Genomic DNA, 20,999 nt, shown 5'->3' on the forward strand with positions numbered 1-20,999 from the left:
TTACTAGGTTTAACATGAAATATGCCAGTTTGAAAATAATATAAAGGATAAAAAATAAAAACCAACCACAAGCACAGCAATGCTTGCACTAAAATCCTTGTTCTTTTCCTTTTTTTTTTTTAAATTAATATATTTCACTCAGATATTTAAATTTTCCAGAATAAATACACATTACATTTTCTTACCCAACACTTTCTATGAATATGACTACTTATAGATCAATAAGAAGTCCAATTTCCGCGGCTCTGATTATCGACTACACATTGATCCTTGATTAATATCTATAGCGTTCTTATGCCAAAATTAATCTTCAAACTTGCTGGAATTACTGTTTCGGTATCTACCATCTTGCAAGGCACACGCACCCACAGGAGGGGGTTGCATTAGATGGGAAAACACATTAGATTGGTGTATGAATATACGAAGTGGTGAGAGAAGCAATCGCGATGATAAAAAGCCCAAAGTCGTCTAAAACTCTAATCTAAGTATATTGTTTCTCAGTCTATCAGAAAACACGACATTCTCTAAACGGGACAAATTATTGTCAAACTATGAGCAATGTCCCATACATAACTTTATTGTTCGGAAGATTGTAGTTGAACATGAGGGCAAAGCCGGTCAGGTTCTCCTTTTGACCACAAGTGTCTCAGATCTCCTCGATGCTTCCCTAACGTCAATAACGTGCCTGCAAATTCAAACCATCAACACGAGTTTCTCTTATGTGTCATTCTTGTTTTTCATTAATCCGCCAAACGAAAAATCATACCGACTGTGAAAGGAACAATGTAAAGCAAAGCAGGTTGACCATGTCCGTCCATCAAGTTCAGAGCCACGTACGTAATTAGCAGACCTGCAGAACGAAAAGCAAAGCTATCAACATAACTATTATACCAAGATACACAACCAAAAGGTCCCAAATTGTGCACAAAAACATGTTTTTAGGTTCCTGTACCTAATCCATAAGCAAGCATTGCCCATAAGAAGTAGCCGGCCCGCAAACTCTTGTTTGACAACCAATCATACCTATAAATGAAGAGAATAATGTCAGAAAACTAGTAACATGTATAATAAAATTGCAATATTTCCTTTTTTTTGAAAGCTTTCATGTACCTATTACTCATTGTTTTTGTTACAATTCATGCTATTTAATTGGGTCCACATGCATCTTAATGAGGGATGGTTTAGATATTTAACTAAAGCTGGTGAGTAAAATGCCATTTTCGTCCCTGAGGTTTGGCCAGTTTTGCGACTTTCGTCCAAAGGTTTTTTTTTCGCATCTGGACCCAAAAGGTTTGAAATCTTGCCATTTTCATCCCGCTCGTTAACTCCATCGATTTTTCTCCGTTAAGTCAGGGGTATTTCCGTCTTTTTGGTTAACTTAAAGGGCAATTCGGTCTTTTTCACTTTATGTAAATACCCATGAAAAAGACTAAATTGCCCTTTAAGTCAACAAAAAGACGGAAATACCCTTGATTTAAGGGAGAAAAATGGATGGAGTTAACGAGGCGGATGAAAACGGCAAGATTTCAAACCTTTTGGATCCAGATACGGAAAAATGGCCTTTGGACGAAAGTCGCAAAACTGGCCAAACTAAGGACGAAAATGGCATTTTACTTAAAGCTGGTAATTTCAGTCTATTTACATATGACTAGTACCTAAAAACACCCATTTTGACCCGTTATCCACCCACCCATTTTTCCACCTCTATATTTTGACAACTAGTCTAACCAAGTATCAAGTCAAATCAATTATCATTTTGGTGTAGTGAATCTAAGAGGTTTAAAAGTTTGCAAATTGTTGGAAAACTTGCGGTTTAAATTAATTAATGTTCAATAAAAGGAACCAATTGTTCAAACCTTAGAGAAAAGGCCACTAATAGCCCCGGTAATATAATGTCACCGAATCCGATAATGCTATAGCCACCCCACGGATCAAACATTCGTGGGATTTTCAGTAACATTGGGATGCCATCTTCTCCGCTCTTATCACCACGTGCTACCTGTATTGTATTCAGAGGAATAACATGGTCATTTTGTGAAAATTCTGAAATTAAATAAAGTTTATAATGGTGATCAACGGACAACTGACAAAATCTCACCATTATCATCACACTTTCATGAAACCACCATTTGGAAACAAACACCCAGAAAATGTCGTACAAGAATGCACAGCTGAGGAGAACTGTTCCCACCTAATTTGATAAAAAGCAAATAATCGAAGCCCATTAAGCAATAATGAATTAATGAAAGAAGAAAGCAGCTGATAATGGATTAATACAAGTACCTTGAGATTAGGCACTCGTATTATCTGGATTACCGTGACTATCAGCGCGATACCCTGGTTTAAGACCAATACAAAATGAGCATATTAATTTTTGAACTTACCGTCTTATTCGTGTATTACAAACAAACAAACAAATGTACCTACTATCATGTATTGAAAAGCTATAAATTAATTAGATAAGAAAAAAATGATCTTACAAGTATATCTTGACCAATCCAAGCAAAGGAAATTCTGCGATAAACAGCCCATACAACAGCAAATGTTACACAGAATGGAGAGACACTGAGGGTCAAATACGAGACAGCACCTAAGAACGGAACCTTGACGAATGTTTGTGCAGCATGATCAAAGCATCTGAAACTGCAATATTTGAGTGTTAGTTCAGACTATAGACCTATAAGTCTATAACTAAGTATAGTTACTATTTGTCTATTACATATCTACCTTTTAAATAAACGTTGTGTGAATAGTGTGATCTATGTAACGGTTTATTGTTATGTATGATGTATCCAATAAAGTTTAATAAATTTGCATACACAGGTAATAATAAAGAAAAAGGAACTTGAATACCATGATAACAGAGCCACCAAACAAGTTTGCAGGCCCTGGGAATGAAAAGAGTTAAAACTCAGCCATCAACATTATGACAATCAAAGCAATTAAATGTGAAATTATTAGAAATAATGTATGTAGGGGACACCCAAATATTGACTTTTTGTTTATCAAGGACATCCATACTTTGAAACTACTTTATAGCGCACCCAAGCACATATGCGATTTCGTTTATACCAAATCCAGCCGACATAAGCTGATTTGTTGTAAAATAACAAAATCCCATGGTTTTTATTACATCGAATCATTGCTTTTTGATAGGTCGATACTAGGGTGATTTTTGTCTTTTCAAAAATATTAAAGGCATTTTCGTCATTTAGCATGTTTGATAACCACTTGGGTGGCTTATAAAGTGACTTCAATATATGGCTAGACTTGATGAAAAAATTGAATACGTAAGTGGCCTCCACTTGCATTATTCAAAATTATTATTCATTTATTTATTATATGACTATAAAACACACCTCAACACCACCAATGGCAAACAAGACAACAAGGACCTCAATAAACCAGTATGACATCAGCTTGTAAAGCATGATCAAGAAACATGATGCGATCACAACAAACAGAACTGCAGATGTTGTGTTGATGTCCACCACGCCACTTGATCGAGAAGATTCTGTATTCAAGTATTCATCAGAAGCGTCCTGACAAGAATATTATTATTATTCAGTATTTATCATTTGTAAATGATAAAAGCCTTTTAAGGGGTCAATTCAATAGATATTTATAAGCTTAGGATGGATGACCTTTAATATTTTGTCCTGTTCAATGGCTGCTTCTCGTGCAGTCCATGCAGACCAGTAAGACGCACATAATATGGTACCAACAGCCATAAGCCATAAAAACACCTCAGCAACATCAACCAGAGGGCGCTTTGGAGAATATAGCTGCACGTAAACTGAGAAAAGAGCATATCTTCAATGAAAAAGGAAAAAAAAACTGAAAAATTATGCTATGTTGCACACAACCACTCACCAACAAAATTTCGAAAAATATAAGGAAAAACATACGTGACAATATAGAAGCTTGCATAATCGTTACAAAATACCGTTTAATTTATTCTGGATACTTGTTTCCAAGCTAGAACCAGCATCTTGGGGAAGCATTACTGCGGGGATGCCAATATGCACATTATTTTCATCTGGTTCACACACCATCTTGAAGAGTTCTGTAGAAATATCTTGTTAGGTTTCACATGATAAGGTATTTTTTTTTTTTTTGAACGGCTAACTGCTTTCCACGTGTAAACCCACCCTTTCGGAGCTATGTCCAAAGGCCGACTACTCGACCACCGCTAGAAAGCGTAGCACACCCCTGATGCGCGGGAACCCCGTGGAATGGGTAAACCCTCACCCCCCGTTAGATTCGAACCCGGGATGAATCCCGAGCCGAGCCTTCACCCGGATGTCTCACCCTGCAGCAGCCAGGGATCGAACCGGCGCCTCCAATGGAGACAACCAGCCAACCCACCAGCTGAGCTAGGGATTATTGACAAGATAAATGCTTGTAAAAAGACGTGCCTGTTTGGTTGTTAACAATAAGGATTGCTGAAGCGCCTGCAGCTTCAGCTACATGTGCCTTGTCAGTAAAACTGCAGTTGCCTCGGTGCACCAAGATAACTTCACCCGTAAGCTACAGACAATAAGACCTCCGAATGCTGAGTTCTGATATAAGTAGCAAACTCAAACAGCTATCAAATAACCATCCTCACACTTACCGTTGACATGTATCTAACTTGTGTGTGTGTGTGTGTGTGAGAGAGAGAGAGAGAGAGAGAGAGAGAAAGAGAGAGAGAGAGAGGTGAACCTTGTTTTTAGGCGTACTACAACAATCCGGAGGGTCTGCAAGAGCGACTCTGCTTTTATTCGCATCCTTCTCCTTCGATTCCAATGTAGGACCGAATCGGGCACCAACGCCTACAAACTCTTCTTCTTCACTATCACCAATCCAAGTAGGCACTTTGACCTGTTATGCAACAAATAAGCAAACAACAAGAAAACATCGCCTATAATCATAAAATATCATTTACATCAAAAAATCAAATTTTCATACTGCAAAACCTCTATTAAACATGTAATTTCTTATTTCCATCACAACGAATTTCTAGATCACACTTTACTAAAATTCTATATTCTACCCTAAATCCTAGATCACAACTTAACAATCTTCAATTTTATACCAAAAATACATCAACAAAAGGACAAAATGACAATTGCAAATAAAAAATCAACAAATTTCCACATAAGAAATTAATTCTTCTAACCACGTATCATATTCTAGCAAACTGACAAGAAATCTAATCAAATTTATTCAAAATTCAACTTGCTAAAAAACAATAACAACAATAAACACATATAGTCAACTCATCACCGTTTAATCATGTACAAAAAGTCAAAAACCTATCTACACATGAAAACCTAAAGATCAAAAACCAAAACAACAACAATACAACAATGATCTAAACACAGAACTGAAAGTCTGAAATTGAAGCATACCAGAACGAAATTGTTGTCACATCCAGGCCGTTTAGGTGCTATATCATCCTGATGAACAATATCTCCAGCGAAAACGAAAGAAAAGCTGCAAATCAGGGAAAATACAGCTACCTGAAGTACGGCTCTGCTTCGGTTTGTTGGTACTTCCATTAGAGGATTGTTGAGTTTATTTGGTGTGAAGAAGAAGTAGCAGTTGATGAAGAGAGAATGATGCAGAAAAAAGTCAAAATTAGGGTTTTGTATGATATTTGGTTTGTTCTGTTATCGTGGTTAGATGATGGTGGAGATGAACATGGTACGAAATGAGAAATTTATACGTACAGGAAGCGTGTGATTTTTTTACTTGCTTTGCTTAGTATTTAGTGTGCCTGGCTTCTTTTTCTTTGGTTCTTTTCTACGCGCAGACGTTGCGTGCTTTACAGACGCTCTGCCCAACTCGAAAGTCGTTGCTATATATTTAAGAGTTAAATTAAATGTTATTTTAGTCCGTGTTTGAATCATTTTGACAGTTTAATCCAAATATTTGAAATGTTATATTTTGTTTAAATAGTTTTAAATGTTGTCATTTTAGTTCATTTGATTAACTTCATCCATTTTTTCTATTAGCTAAAATGACATTTTATATGTAACTAGAAACGCAATTCGGCCATATAAAATGACAGAATTGTCCTTCTAGCTAACAGAAAAAATAGATGGAATTAAGGGAGTAGACTAAAATCGCACGGTTGAAACTATTTGTACATGACAACTATATTTAATCTTTTAGATAGTTTTTATATTTAATCTTTTAGATTTTTTAGCATGAGATTTAGGCTTGATTTTAGTTTTTATATTTAATCTTTTAGATAGTTTTTATATTTAATCTTTTAGATTTTTTAGCATGAGATTTAGGCTTGATATATGTTAGGATACATATAATAATGGAAAATTAACCCATATATAAACTTTATGAAAATATGTTTACTTTTTATAGATGCATTTGGGTTCGTTTAATATTTTGAAGAGAAATTGTAATTAATCCAATAAAATTTATATGATATATGATTTGTAAATTGACGCAGAATGCAAAGAGAAATAAATGAGATTTAGTCGTCCTTTCCTAAATCCAAGGTTTCTAAAACCTGACGAGTTATCGAACCGACTGCTCTATTAATTCATCAGTTGAGCCAGTTTTAGAAATAGGATGATGTCGTAAGAAAAAATTTAACGATAAATTTGAATCAATGGCGGACCATTGAAGTATTATTGTGCCACCAGCGGAGTTACCTGATCACATCCATCTCCAATAGGCAGTAATATCTATACACCAATTCAAGTAATATCTATACACCAATTCAGGAGGAAACCCAATAAATCTGGGAAAACCTCTAGGAATTGAACTCAAAACCTAATGGTCCCTAAGTCTTATGTCACCCCAAAATACCACTAGGCTATAATACCATAGACAGGATGATGTCGTAATTAATTTAAGATTTAAAAATATATATGTACGAAGAAAAAACTATAAATTAATTAGATATGTAATAAAAAGAAAACCAACAAAAAAAAGAAAAGAAATGCATGTGTTTTGTTAATTTTTGAAGTCGGCAAAATTCAACATAAAACCTTGCCTATATCAGATAATATCTATGATGTCTTCTTCCACGAATTCGACAAAATGACTGTCAACAAAACCCCAATCATTGAGTAAAGAACACAATTTTTCACATGAATACTAAAAGCGGTTACATATTTAGAACAAAAATTAGCTACGTACTTAAAGTTTGGCTATCCATTATACAAATTTGGAAGAATGAAATGGTTTTGAAAAAAAAAAAAAAAAAAAAAAAAAAAAAAAAAAACATTGCGTACTGATTCGGCAACAATTTCTTTTGCTTTAGGTTGGATGGAATTTGGATTCAAAAGAGAAGAAACATGATAAATGTTTTCGGGGTATTTTGTGGAGAATAAAAGTTAAATGTTGGTAAAAAAAAAGTAAATTGAGAGAATTGTTCTTTTATCTTTATATCACATTTCAGGCGATGTCCTATCTCTTTAAAATTAATGAAATTTTTACTTTATGTTTCAAAATCTAACACGTTATGTCCTTTTGGGATTAACTCAGTTAATTTTTTTCATTAAATCAGGTCTCTCAAGGGTAGTTTAGTCTTTTTATCAATTAATTTACAAAATATGTTAATAAATAAAACAAAAAACAAATTTAAAACTATTAATTTTATTTTAATATATAACAAAAACCACTTAGCTTAGTCTCATCTCATCCTCTCCCCCTCAACGACCACCCCCACCTGCCACTACCTATTGCCCCCCCCCCCACCACCACCACCACCCACCCCTTACAACCAGCCACCACCAGCCGACCAACACAACACAACCCAACCCATGCCCTCTCCCTAAACCCTCAAACCACCCTCCGACATCCTCATCGTTCACTATTTCCCACCCACATCCCCATCGTTCACCACCTCCCACCCACACCCCCTAACGCTATTGGTTAGCAATATTGATATTGGAAATAAAAAAACCCCAAATCTTTGACCTAATTTGCAGATCGAGAAGATAGATTCTAAGGTTTCATGTTCGCAAACCTCAATTAACACATCACGTTACGACTTTAACTACCAAATTACTTTACACACCCAACAACACATGTTATTACAAACAAAAACAATGTCAATACATGAAAAAAACAACATGATACTAATAAGACCATGGAACGATACAGGTCCCCAAATGATTACTCATCGTACGGATAATCAGAGAAATATAGCGCCGACAAACAACATCGTATTGATGTAATAATATCCGTTGCTTGATGCGTTGATTCAGAAGAAGATTGCTGATGAGCTTGTTCGTTCGAAATTAGTATTTTATGAATCATTGAATGTGATGATTTTGCATTCTGGAAGATTCTTAATTGATGTTGCTCGATGTTTTATTGTTGATACGTGAAGTAGCCTTGCATATTATGTGAAGGGAGTTAATATTCATACACCACTTCCCTCTATCTCTCTCTATACATACTTAGATATATATATATATAGAGAGAGTGTGTGAAAAATGATGTGAAAATAAGATTTAAAAGTGTGAGAATAATGAAAACCGATGTAAATTAAAGATTTAAAGGGGCATTTGAGATTATCTGATGAAAAGTGAAGGTGGTGGTTGTGATAGAGTGAGGAGGGTGGAAGATTGTGTGTATTTGTAGAGAGAGAAAGGGTGGGTGGGTTTTAAGTTTTTTTTTTTAATCAGAGTGGAAAAAGACGGCAATACCTCACATGACGCTCACATGATCTGATTTAATGAAAAAAATTAAGTGGGTTATGCCCAAATGACATAACCTGCAAGATTTAGAAACATAAAGTACAAATCTTATTAAATTTAAGGACAAATGAGACCCCCTAAAATGTGGTATAAAAATAAATGACAATCTTTGCAATTCACATAGAAAATAATAAGGGTGTTGTTAAATATACCCAAAAGTCAACCTTTCAGGAGGGAGAAAGGTGGGCAGGAGAGAGAAAATGAGTGTCATTAATTACCTAATATTTGTATTTTATTTTTTAATTATTAATTACAATCATTAATTTTTGTCATATAAATGCTTTAGTTTTTTAATTTAAGATATATAAAGTTGGCATACTCTTGTGATCTGTTTATTATATATAATTTGTTTATATAAAGTTGGCATACTCTTGTGATTTGTTTATTATATATAATTTGTTTATATATAAAGTTGGCATACTCAAGTTGAATAAAAATTCGTTTGAAATGTGTAGAAATATTAGATGAACTTTTATTTATTTATGATGAACTTTTTTACTTTTGTGTTTATAATAAAGTGTCTTGATTATTTATTTATTAATATTGCTATTAACACTACTAACAATATAACAAAATATAACAAAATATAAAAAAATAACAAAAGTATCCTTTTTCCAGGTAAAACCGACATTCAAGAACCTCAAGTTAAAAAAAAAACTCGTGGACAACCAAGCTTTATCGTCGTGAAAGTGGTTTTGTCGATCTAGGTGATTAATTGTTTTAATGTTTGCACGTTTACTGTTTTATTAGAGACTCGTTATTTATTTATTTATTATTAACTTTTTCACTTTCGTATTTATAATAAAGTGTCTTGATTATTTATTTATTAATATTGATACTAATACTAATAATAGTATAGGAAAATATAAAAAAAGTAACAAAAGTATTATAAAATAAAATAATATAAAAAACATAATTATTACTTTTGACTTTATAATAAAACATAATTATTACTTTTTACTTATAATAATAAAATAATACAATAAAGTAGTTAATCATTACTAAATTTGACTTTTGGGTATATTAATCCTTGTGATGGGTATATTTATCACACCTCAATAATAAAAGCGTGAGATTAATTGAAGTGAATTTCAATTCCATTTGTACTTTCTTCGTAAGGGGATCATTCAAATTCTACTGAATTTCGCAAATAAAAAAGTAATAAAAGCACTCATGGCATTATAGCCTAGTGGTACCTTAGTGGTGGGATAAGGCTTATGACCATTAGGTCATGGGTTCGATTCCCACAAAGGGGGTTTTTCCCAGATTTATTGGGTTTCTTCCTGAATTGGTGTGACATTATTGCCTAGTGGAGATGGATATGATCGGGTGGTTCTGCTGATGGCACGATGATACTCCAATGGTCCGTCAGTGATCCAAATTTACCGTTCAAAAAAAAAAAGGTAATAAAAGCGTGAAATTAATTGAAGTGAATCTCAATTCCATATATACTTTCTTTGTAAGGGAATCATTCAAATTCTACTGAATTTCGCAAATAAAAAAGCGTTGGTTTATGATACATAGCATTTATTAGCCTAATTTTTCATAACGGGTTGTCTCTTTTTCTCCTTCACACATGATATCTAATGTGAGGGTTTACTCCTTAGGGAGGTTCCCGCACGATGGGTTCCGAGTTCGAGCCTCTGTTGTGGCACCGCTGGAATACATGTGCTCCAGAGGGCGGCCTAGCTCTGCTTCGGTAGGGTGCCCGTCTCGAACCCGGGTGGCTTGCCGTCTCGGTTGCAAGTCGGTAGTTGAAGGGGTATGGTCCCAGAAAGTCGCGCAAACCTGAGATCAGGTTGCGCGTGGGACCATACTCCTTAACACAACAAGGTGTTAACAACAACCTTGCGCGGCCTACATCGCTCTACGATTATCCCGCGCGAGGTAATGCACACAACAAACCCAGATATCAGCACTTAACATAAAACAATGGAAGAGATGAGCCACTCGGTAGGGAAGCGCGCGGCTACCTACAGTGGTACACAAGGTACAAGTGGCAGTAAAAGGAGCCAATGAGCGTCTAGCAGCCTCTGGTCAATCGTGCGCCACGATCGCCTGACGAGAAGTACACAAGGACGCCTACATGGCACCAATCAGAGGACGGAGACAACTGTCCCACGATCTCCACTCGTCTGCTGATGACAGAAGGACAACAAGGCCGACAACAATGACACGTGGCTCCAATCAAGGTGCGCCAGCACCGACGAGCATCTAGAAGCCACTAAGCGGTCGACGCCAGTGAGACAAAGAGCATATCCGTTTTGTTGTCCGCTTCTGGCCCAAGGCCCATCAGCCCATAACCCCTCACACCTCTCCGGCTATAAATAGAGACCTTGCTTCACAGGTTAAACATTCTATTCCCTTGGCTCTCACTCTTTACACTTAATTACTCTCAAAGCAGTCGCTTATTCTCACGCCGGAGCCTGGTTAAGAGGGAAACCCCCACATTCCCCTCTTAACGAGTAACGGTGTTCTGTTTTGCAGGTTAAGATCACCAAGTCGGAGCTTAAATATCATTAAGAAGATTAACCAACATGAAAGGAACATAAACCAATCTAATTAACTCCCAAATTAGATCTCTGTTTCTTCATTGGCGCCCACCGATTTTTTCTATAACCACCCTCATCTTCTTTTATTTGAGCTTTTGACATCTTTTCCTTCCTTCCGACTATGACTGGTCAAGGAATCATCCCAGAGTTCGGTTTCGGAACCAACTCTAACACGGCGTTGGGTGAAGGAGTCCAAACCTTCCAAGCCCAACAAATCGAAGAAATCGGCGAAGTTGAAAGCAACAATACTGGGGGTCCGCGCGGGAGCTTCACCCGCATCACACAAGTGGTCACCCCAGGAAACGGAGAAGGACCTTCGAACACAGCGCCACCTCAAAATGTATCTGCATTACTTGGCTTACCAGAGGGCGAAACCCCGGCCTCGTGGTATGCCAAGAACATCGCCACTATCAATGCAGCATACCAATCGCTCATCGCGCAGCAAGCAGTTTTGACGGCAGAACCGTCCTTGGTCACCCCTCCGAGTCAGGGGGTGCGCCAAATGCCACCACCGGCCAATATACAAGGCAGAACCAACAGGCCTCCCCCTACAAGGCGTTTAAGCGTACAAGACACGCGCGATACAAGAGGGGAAACGGATAGTTACTATGAGTATCCGTCGAACCTTCAACGAGGCCCTGTGCACAGCCGGCTCACGCCGCGCAACATGAACAACGAATGGGAAGAAACCGACCCATATGATCCTACATGGGAAGGTGATGAAGAATCATCGGTCTTTAATCGTTTACCAAAAAACCATGAGTACTATAAGCCAAGACAACACATTGGCTATACAGAAGAAGCTGAACGAGATTTCCGCCTGGCATACAGACCAGCGGAAGCTGCGGAACACTCCAAGTTTATTCCAAAAATCGCACTCGCACCGCTCTCACGAGAGAAGCTACCCCCAACCGTTGGGAAATTCAATGGGTTGACTGACCCAGACGATCACGTCAGAACATTCACGAGTGTAGGCTGCATGGGAGGGTGGAACATGCCCATGTGGTGCCACCTGTTCATTCAAACTCTTACCGGAGCGGCTCGCGCCTGGTTTGACAGCCTTCCGCCCGGAAAGATTAAGTCATGGACAGATTTCAAGACGCAATTCTTAAGCTACTTTAGCCAACAACGTCGCTACCAACGCGACACAGCCGAAGTAGAAGATATTTGGAGAAGAGATGGTGAAGGTCTGGAGGACTTCATCACACGTTTTAACAAAGAGTGCTTGGAAATAGGCGGCGTCAGCGAACAACTCATGCGCTGTCACTTCAAAAAGGCTATACGCTGCGATAGTCTCATTAGAACCATCACAGGCAAAGATGGAATGCCGAAGGAGTGGGATAAACTGATGGAAGCCGCAAAAATCGTCGCGCAAACTGAGGAGTCCCTTGCTGGTGGAAAGGGCTACTACCCAGAAGATCGATTTTCAAGAGGAAGTACGCGCGACAACAACAACAAGCGCAACAAGTACAAGAGTCATGACTGGAAGTCTGAGAGACCCAGAGGCCGCGACGACAGGCCACGTTACAGAGAAGATGCGCGAGAAACGATTGACCGAATCGGTTACAAGAAAGCAGTCAGAGACGACAATCGTGACAAACACTGGACTCCGCTCACAAAAACTCCAAAGGAGGTATTGATGACGGAGAATGTCGATTTCAAGGCGCCAAGGCCAATGACAAACAAGAAAGGGCAAGACCCTAACTTGTACTGCGATTTTCACAAAGATTCAGGGCACCTAACCGACGACTGTTACAGCTTGCGCCAAGAAATCGAGAGAGCGCTCAAAAGCGGCAAACTAAGCCATTTAGTGAAGAATGTACGCAAGGAAACCCGTCAACTCCAGCGCCATGATGAAGGTAACCACAAAAAGGTCCGTCGACTAGAGACTCACATGGTCAACGGACCCAGGTACAGCGCGAAAGAGAAAGGCAAACGCCCTTATGAACCTTCGTGGCAAGAGCAGCAAGTTGTATTTCCAGTAGTGCGCGGCGGACCTCGCGCCACACGTCCTGTGGTCATCACCGGCATACTCGGGCATTATGAAACTGACTACATATTCATAGACCCGGGAAGTACTGCCGACATCATTTATGAGCAATGTTTCAATCAGCTGGATGAAGAGGATAAAGCGCGACTCGAACCTGTCGATTATCCTTTGTCTGGATTTTGCAACGAAATGGTTTTTCCTCTCGGACAGATCAGTTTCCCTGTCACGCTCTCTGACGGGAAACACTCAAGAACAACAAATGTGAACTTTATGGTAATGCCAGTGAAATCAAGGCATGATGTGCTTCTTGGGAGGGAAACACAAGGCGAGCTAAACATGGTGACGTCAACGCCTCATTCTGCAATAGGTTTCCCAACCAAAACAGGAGTAGCAATCATATACGCCAAGAAGGAAGTAATGTCAACTGACGAGCTGCGCCCAACAAAGGCGGCAAAGGTCTCCACGACTGAGCCGGAGAAATGGGTTTTAAACCGAAAATACCCCGAGCAGACCGTGACAATTGGCCACGCCATTTCGTCAGACATCAGAACACGTCTAAAGCAACTGCTGTTTCGAAACATGGATATATTTGCCTGGACGCCGGCAGACATGACCGGTGTCCCGCGCAACATCACCGAGCATTGCTTAAACACGTACCCATCTGTCGAGCCAAAGGTCCAAAGAAGGCGCAGCCTAGGGTCAGACAAGACAAAAGCAATGAACGAGCAGGTATGTGAGCTGCTCAAAGCCGGGATCTTGCGAGAGGTAAGATATCAGAGTTGGGTGGCGAACCCTGTGATGGTAGAAAAATCAAATGGCGGATGGCGCATGTGCGTAGACTACACTGATCTCAACAAGGCGTGCCCAAAGGATTGCTATTCCTTGCCTGAGATCGATAAAAAAATCGATTCTCTCGCGCCATACCGATGGAAGTGCTTTCTGGATTGCTATAAAGGATACCATCAAGTGCAGATGAAGCTAGAAGATGAAGACAAGACAGCATTCAGAACAGACCTTGGAATCTTCTGCTACACAAAGATGCCCTTTGGTCTGAAGAACGCAAGCGCGACATATCAACGCTTGATGGACAAAACCTTCGCAGGCGACATCGGAAAGCATATTGAGGTTTATATCGATGATCTAGTGGTGAAAAGTCCCGAGGAGGACCAAATGTTAAAAGACATCGAAAAAACGTTCAACTCATTGCGCAGCGTCAATATGAAGCTAAATCCAGCCAAGTGTTCCTTTGGCATGGAAGAAGGGAAGTTTCTGGGCTTCATTGTCACAAACGGCGGTTTCAAGGTGAATCCAGAGAAGGTACAAGCTATAGAACGAATGCCATCACCAAGAAACATCAAGGAAATGCAACGACTAGCCGGCCGGCTGGCCGCGCTAAATCGTTTTCTCTCCAATCACGCCGCAAAGTCGTATCCCTTCATTAGCACGTTGCGCAATTGTGTAAAGAAGCAAGAGTTCAAATGGACCCCGGAAGCCGAAACAGCTTTTCAACAAATGAAAGCCTGTCTGATCGAACTCCCTACCCTGACGGCACCATTTGAAAAAGAGCCCCTTGTGCTGTACTTGTCCTCCTCGGATAAGGCAGTAGGGTCAGTATTGTTGGTAGACAGGAACGGAGTGCAAACCCCGATCTATTACGTCAGCAGGGTACTCACAGACCCAGAAACAAGATATTCCACAATGGAAAAGCTGGTTCTTGCGCTACTACACGCCTCCCGAAGATTGCGCCGATACTTCACAGGCCATGTGATAACTGTGCTTACAAATTTCCACATTGGCACTATACTACAGAAGCCGGAGACATCAGGCAGATTGGCGAAATGGGCCATTGAACTGGGCGGCCATAACATCTTGTATAGGCCGCGCCCAGCCATTAAGGGGCAGGTCCTCGCCGACTTCATCACAGAAGTGCCGGCCGATAAAGTCAAGGAGTGCGAGCTGGTAGAGACTCCCGAAGAAAATACAACAGAGACTTGGATGCTTTACACTGACGGGGCATCAAATGAAGATGGCGCGGGAGCAGGTTTACGTCTAGTGAGCCCAGAAAAGCACGAGTTTACTTACGCCATTAAGCTCGACTTCAAAAACACCAACAATGAAGCTGAGTACGAGGCTTTTCTGGCAGGCTTACGCCTCGCCATCAAGATGGGAGCAAAAAACTTGCGCGCACATGTTGATTCACTCCTGATAGCCAGTCAAGTAAATGGCATATACGACGCGAAGGGTGAAGTCATGGCTTTATATCTGGAACAAGCGAAAGAATTGCTCCAACAATTCAAAACCCACGAAGTCATACATATCAATCGCTCAGAAAACAAGCCCGCAGATGCCCTGAGCAAACTCGCCTCGACTTCCTTTCAACATCTCGCCAAGGATGTAAGGATAGAGGTACTCAAGAACCCGTCAGTATTGCTGCGACAGGTGAATGTGATCGAAACAGGGCAAACATCGTGGATGACCCCCATCATCCAATACTTGCAAGAAGGGGTGCTTCCCGAAAACAAAGCGGAAGCAAGAAAGATCCAAAACAAAGCCCTACAGTACGAAATGAACAGCGGTATCTTATACCGAAAATCCTTCCTGGGACCACTACTGCGCTGTGTGGACCCCCAGGACGCGAGTTATTTGATAAGGGAAATCCATGAAGGGATTTGCGGCATCCACTCCGGACCAAGGATGGTTGTCGCGAAGATCATGAGCGCCGGTTACTACTGGCCTGGTATGCATGTTGACGCAATGAAGGAGATCCGCAAGTGTGACTCTTGCCAGAGGCACTCTCCAAAAACGCTGCGTCCTAAAAACGATCTTATCCCCGTATCCACCGCATGGCCCTTTCAGCAATGGGGAATTGACATGGTGGGACCCTTCCCGGATGCCCCCGGCGCCGTAAAGTTCATCATAGTAGCTGTCGACTACTTCACGAAGTGGGTAGAAGCCAAAGCCCTTGCATCCACCACAGCTATGATTGTGCGCAAGTTCATATGGGAGCACATCATATGCAGATTTGGCCTCCCGCTCAAGATCGTGACAGACAATGGCACCAACTTTGCTTCGGACGATCTTAAGAACTGGATGAAGGAGATGAAAATTGAACACACTTTCACCTCCGTTGCACACCCACAAGGCAACGGACAAGTGGAAAGTGTGAACAAATGCATCGTCGAAGGGATAAAGGCCAGATTAGGAACAAGGCGGCGCGGATGGGTTGATGAGCTCCCAAGCATTTTATGGGCTCATCGGACCATGCCAAAGACGAGTACCGGCGAGACCCCTTTCAGCCTGGTTTATGGCTCAGAGGCGGTAATCCCGGCGGAGATTGGCCTGCCCTCGCCACGCATGACAACGGTCAACACGGTTGACAATGAAGCAGAAAGGCGCCTAGACTTGGACCTGTTAGAAGAAAGACGCGAAATCGCGAGAATCAGAGAGGCCAAGTACAAAACCCAGCTGGAAAGGTACTACAACACAAGGGTTCGCATTTGTACCTTCAATCCAGGGGAATACGTCTTTCGCGACAACGAAGCATCAAATGCGGAACGCCCAGGGAAATTAGCACCTAAATGGGAAGGCCCATATCTGATTCATGAGGTCCTGGGCAAAGGGGCCTACAAATTGCGCACCTTAGATGGCCACATCTTACCAAGAACTTGGAATGCGCAACAATTGCGCAAATGCTATATGTAATCTTTTCGGCCTTGCGCCATCTTTCAATTCACTACGTCGGCTACGAGCCATTAGCGAATATGTATGAAGGCCTAAGAGCCAACTTCTGACTTGAATGAAAACATACGACATGTTTTTCTATTACATTTTTTCGTTACAAATGCATGTTAAACTTTTGATTAGCGCGAAAACACTCCAGCATTTCAAGGTGGTTCAAACCACCTCCAAGGTCCTCCGCAAACAAAGCGCGAGACCGGGTGGCCACCTTAATACTTAGAAAGCGCTTCCATTTATTCGAGCTAATTTAACATAAAGTTTTTATAACAACGCAGTAATTGCAACAGAAAAAACAAAAGGTTTCATTAACAACTTGCGCAACTGCGCAGCATCATACATAGAGTATCAAAGAAACTACAAAGGCACCAATGCCTATCAACTACCTACTCAACAAACTATCCTATTCTTCGCGACGATCATCACCATCATCTCCGTCGTCTTCACCATCATCGTCATTGCCATCATCATCACCGTCGTCACCGGCAGGCTCTTCGTCGGACAACTCGACGGTAACCGGTGGATCGAGGATTGCCTTAAGACGCTGGCACCAGTCGTCTTTCTTTAACGATTCGACAACCAACTCCATGATAGGCAAGGAGAGGTTGTCATAGGAATTTTCAGCACTTGCAAGCGCAGCATCGGCATGTTCTGTCACTGAGCAATGACTTGTGTCAAATTCTTGCCCAAGCATTTGCTCAACATGATCAGCACACTCCAGGTAGCCTCCCCGATGACCCACCGCACGCGCCGCATCTGTCAGAGCCGCTACGGCACGATCTAGCTCGTTCGCATTTAGGATGGAGTTGGCAACCTTCAACAAAAGATAAGCATTAAAGAAAAATCTTAAAACAAATTAAGAAAAAAGCATAAGGCACTTACCAACACTACTCCGCGAGTGCGCATCCACTCCGCTTCTGAGACAAGTGTATCAACGATACCTTGAGCCTCAGAGTAGTTGGTTTGGGCCACATTCAGCGCGGCAGTGCTCACAGCACGCGCCTCCTCCGCATCAGCGGCCTTGACCTTCTCAGCCTCAAGGTCAATCTCCAAAGACTCGCATCTGTCAATTTGATCATTCAAGCGACGTTTGAGTTCCGCAATCTCAACGTCCTTGGCATGGAGATCCTTGTCCTTGTTGGACAATTGCACCCTGGCTTCAGTCAGTTCAACCTAAAAATTGGCAAACGACTTGAGAATTGACTTAAAGAAATCTCATAAACAAAAAAGAGAAGAGCGGGAGTCAGTAGAACTAACCTCCATCTGTTTCTTCATTGGCGCCCACCGATTTTTTCTATAACCACCCTCATCTTCTTTTATTTGAGCTTTTGACATCTTTTCCTTCCTTCCGACTATGACTGGTCAAGGAGTCATCCCAGAGTTCGGTTTCGGAACCAACTCTAACACGGCGTTGGGTGAAGGAGTCCAAACCTTCCAAGCCCAACAAATCGAAGAAATCGGCGAAGTTGAAATCAACAATACTGGGGGTCCGCGCGGGAGCTTCACCCGCATCACACAAGTGGTCACCCCAGGAAACGGAGAAGGACCTTCGAACACAGCGCCACCTCAAAATGTATCTGCATTACTTGGCTTACCAGAGGGCGAAACCCCGGCCTCGTGGTATGCCAAGAACATCGCCACTATCAATGCAGCATACCAATCGCTCATCGCGCAGCAAGCAGTTTTGACGGCAGAACCGTCCTTGGTCACCCCTCCGAGTCAGGGGGTGCGCCAAATGCCACCACCGGCCAATATACAAGGCAGAACCAACAGGCCTCCCCCTACAAGGCGTTTAAGCGTACAAGACACGCGCGATACAAGAGGGGAAACGGATAGTTACTATGAGTATCCGTCGAACCTTCAACGAGGCCCTGTGCACAGCCGGCTCACGCCGCGCAACATGAACAACGAATGGGAAGAAACCGACCCATATGATCCTACATGGGAAGGTGATGAAGAATCATCGGTCTTTAATCGTTTACCAAAAAACCATGAGTACTATAAGCCAAGACAACACATTGGCTATACAGAAGAAGCTGAACGAGATTTCCGCCTGGCATACAGACCAGCGGAAGCTGCGGAACACTCCAAGTTTATTCCAAAAATCGCACTCGCACCGCTCTCACGAGAGAAGCTACCCCCAACCGTTGGGAAATTCAATGGGTTGACTGACCCAGACGATCACGTCAGAACATTCACGAGTGTAGGCTGCATGGGAGGGTGGAACATGCCCATGTGGTGCCACCTGTTCATTCAAACTCTTACCGGAGCGGCTCGCGCCTGGTTTGACAGCCTTCCGCCCGGAAAGATTAAGTCATGGACAGATTTCAAGACGCAATTCTTAAGCTACTTTAGCCAACAACGTCGCTACCAACGCGACACAGCCGAAGTAGAAGATATTTGGAGAAGAGATGGTGAAGGTCTGGAGGACTTCATCACACGTTTTAACAAAGAGTGCTTGGAAATAGGCGGCGTCAGCGAGCAACTCATGCGCTGTCACTTCAAAAAGGCTATACGCTGCGATAGTCTCATTAGAACCATCACAGGCAAAGATGGAATGCCGAAGGAGTGGGATAAACTGATGGAAGCCGCAAAAATCGTCGCGCAAACTGAGGAGTCCCTTGCTGGTGGAAAGGGCTACTACCCAGAAGATCGATTTTCAAGAGGAAGTACGCGCGACAACAACAACAAGCGCAACAAGTACAAGAGTCATGACTGGAAGTCTGAGAGACCCAGAGGCCGCGACGACAGGCCACGTTACAGAGAAGATGCGCGAGAAACGATTGACCGAATCGGTTACAAGAAAGCAGTCAGAGACGACAATCGTGACAAACACTGGACTCCGCTCACAAAAACTCCAAAGGAGGTATTGATGACGGAGAATGTCGATTTCAAGGCGCCAAGGCCAATGACAAACAAGAAAGGGCAAGACCCTAACTTGTACTGCGATTTTCACAAAGATTCAGGGCACCTAACCGACGACTGTTACAGCTTGCGCCAAGAAATCGAGAGAGCGCTCAAAAGCGGCAAACTAAGCCATTTAGTGAAGAATGTACGCAAGGAAACCCGTCAACTCCAGCGCCATGATGAAGGTAACCACAAAAAGGTCCGTCGACTAGAGACTCACATGGTCAACGGACCCAGGTACAGCGCGAAAGAGAAAGGCAAACGCCCTTATGAACCTTCGTGGCAAGAGCAGCAAGTTGTATTTCCAGTAGTGCGCGGCGGACCTCGCGCCACACGTCCTGTGGTCATCACCGGCATACTCGGGCATTATGAAACTGACTACATATTCATAGACCCGGGAAGTACTGCCGACATCATTTATGAGCAATGTTTCAATCAGCTGGATGAAGAGGATAAAGCGCGACTCGAACCTGTCGATTATCCTTTGTCTGGATTTTGCAACGAAATGGTTTTTCCTCTCGGACAGATCAGTTTCCCTGTCACGCTCTCTGACGGGAAACACTCAAGAACAACAAATGTGAACTTTATGGTAATGCCAGTGAAATCAAGGCATGATGTGCTTCTTGGGAGGGAAACACAAGGCGAGCTAAACATGGTGACGTCAACGCCTCATTCTGCAATAGGTTTCCCAACCAAAACAGGAGTAGCAATCATATACGCCAAGAAGGAAGTAATGTCAACTGACGAGCTGCGCCCAACAAAGGCGGCAAAGGTCTCCACGACTGAGCCGGAGAAATGGGTTTTAAACCGAAAATACCCCGAGCAGACCGTGACAATTGGCCACGCCATTTCGTCAGACATCAGAACACGTCTAAAGCAACTGCTGTTTCGAAACATGGATATATTTGCCTGGACGCCGGCAGACATGACCGGTGTCCCGCGCAACATCACCGAGCATTGCTTAAACACGTACCCATCTGTCGAGCCAAAGGTCCAAAGAAGGCGCAGCCTAGGGTCAGACAAGACAAAAGCAATGAACGAGCAGGTATGTGAGCTGCTCAAAGCCGGGATCTTGCGAGAGGTAAGATATCAGAGTTG

At 41.8% G+C, this 20,999-nt stretch overlaps 2 protein-coding genes across 3 annotated transcripts; one reads left to right on the plus strand and one right to left on the minus strand.

Moving 5' to 3' along the window:
• Positions 1-411: 411 nt before the first annotated feature.
• LOC110916149 (signal peptide peptidase-like 4) lies at positions 412-5,747 on the minus strand. Of its 2 annotated transcripts, none has more exons than XM_022160901.2 (14): positions 5,394-5,747; positions 4,705-4,863; positions 4,419-4,530; positions 3,947-4,066; positions 3,645-3,796; positions 3,360-3,542; positions 2,854-2,888; positions 2,481-2,643; positions 2,284-2,337; positions 2,099-2,191; positions 1,857-1,999; positions 953-1,023; positions 767-850; positions 412-685 (listed from the first exon to the last, which is right to left on the minus strand). In XM_022160901.2, the coding sequence occupies exons 1-14, from the start codon at positions 5,541-5,543 to the stop codon at positions 576-578; spliced, it is 1,629 nt and encodes a 542-aa protein (XP_022016593.1). In that variant the 5' UTR covers positions 5,544-5,747; the 3' UTR covers positions 412-575. The 2 variants fall into 2 exon arrangements, with proteins under 2 accessions (XP_022016593.1, XP_022016594.1); XM_022160902.2 differs by having other exon boundaries at positions 4,419-4,562; positions 5,394-5,647.
• Positions 5,748-13,163: 7,416 nt separating this feature from the next.
• LOC110919986 lies at positions 13,164-17,210 on the plus strand. Its single transcript, XM_022164232.1, has 2 exons — positions 13,164-13,715; positions 17,124-17,210. The coding sequence occupies exons 1-2, from the start codon at positions 13,164-13,166 to the stop codon at positions 17,208-17,210; spliced, it is 639 nt and encodes a 212-aa protein (XP_022019924.1).
• The last annotated feature ends 3,789 nt before the right edge of the window (positions 17,211-20,999 follow it).

The sequence above is a fragment of the Helianthus annuus genome, chromosome 16 (assembly GCF_002127325.2).
Source record: "Helianthus annuus cultivar XRQ/B chromosome 16, HanXRQr2.0-SUNRISE, whole genome shotgun sequence".
NCBI classification, from domain to species: domain Eukaryota; kingdom Viridiplantae; phylum Streptophyta; class Magnoliopsida; order Asterales; family Asteraceae; genus Helianthus; species Helianthus annuus.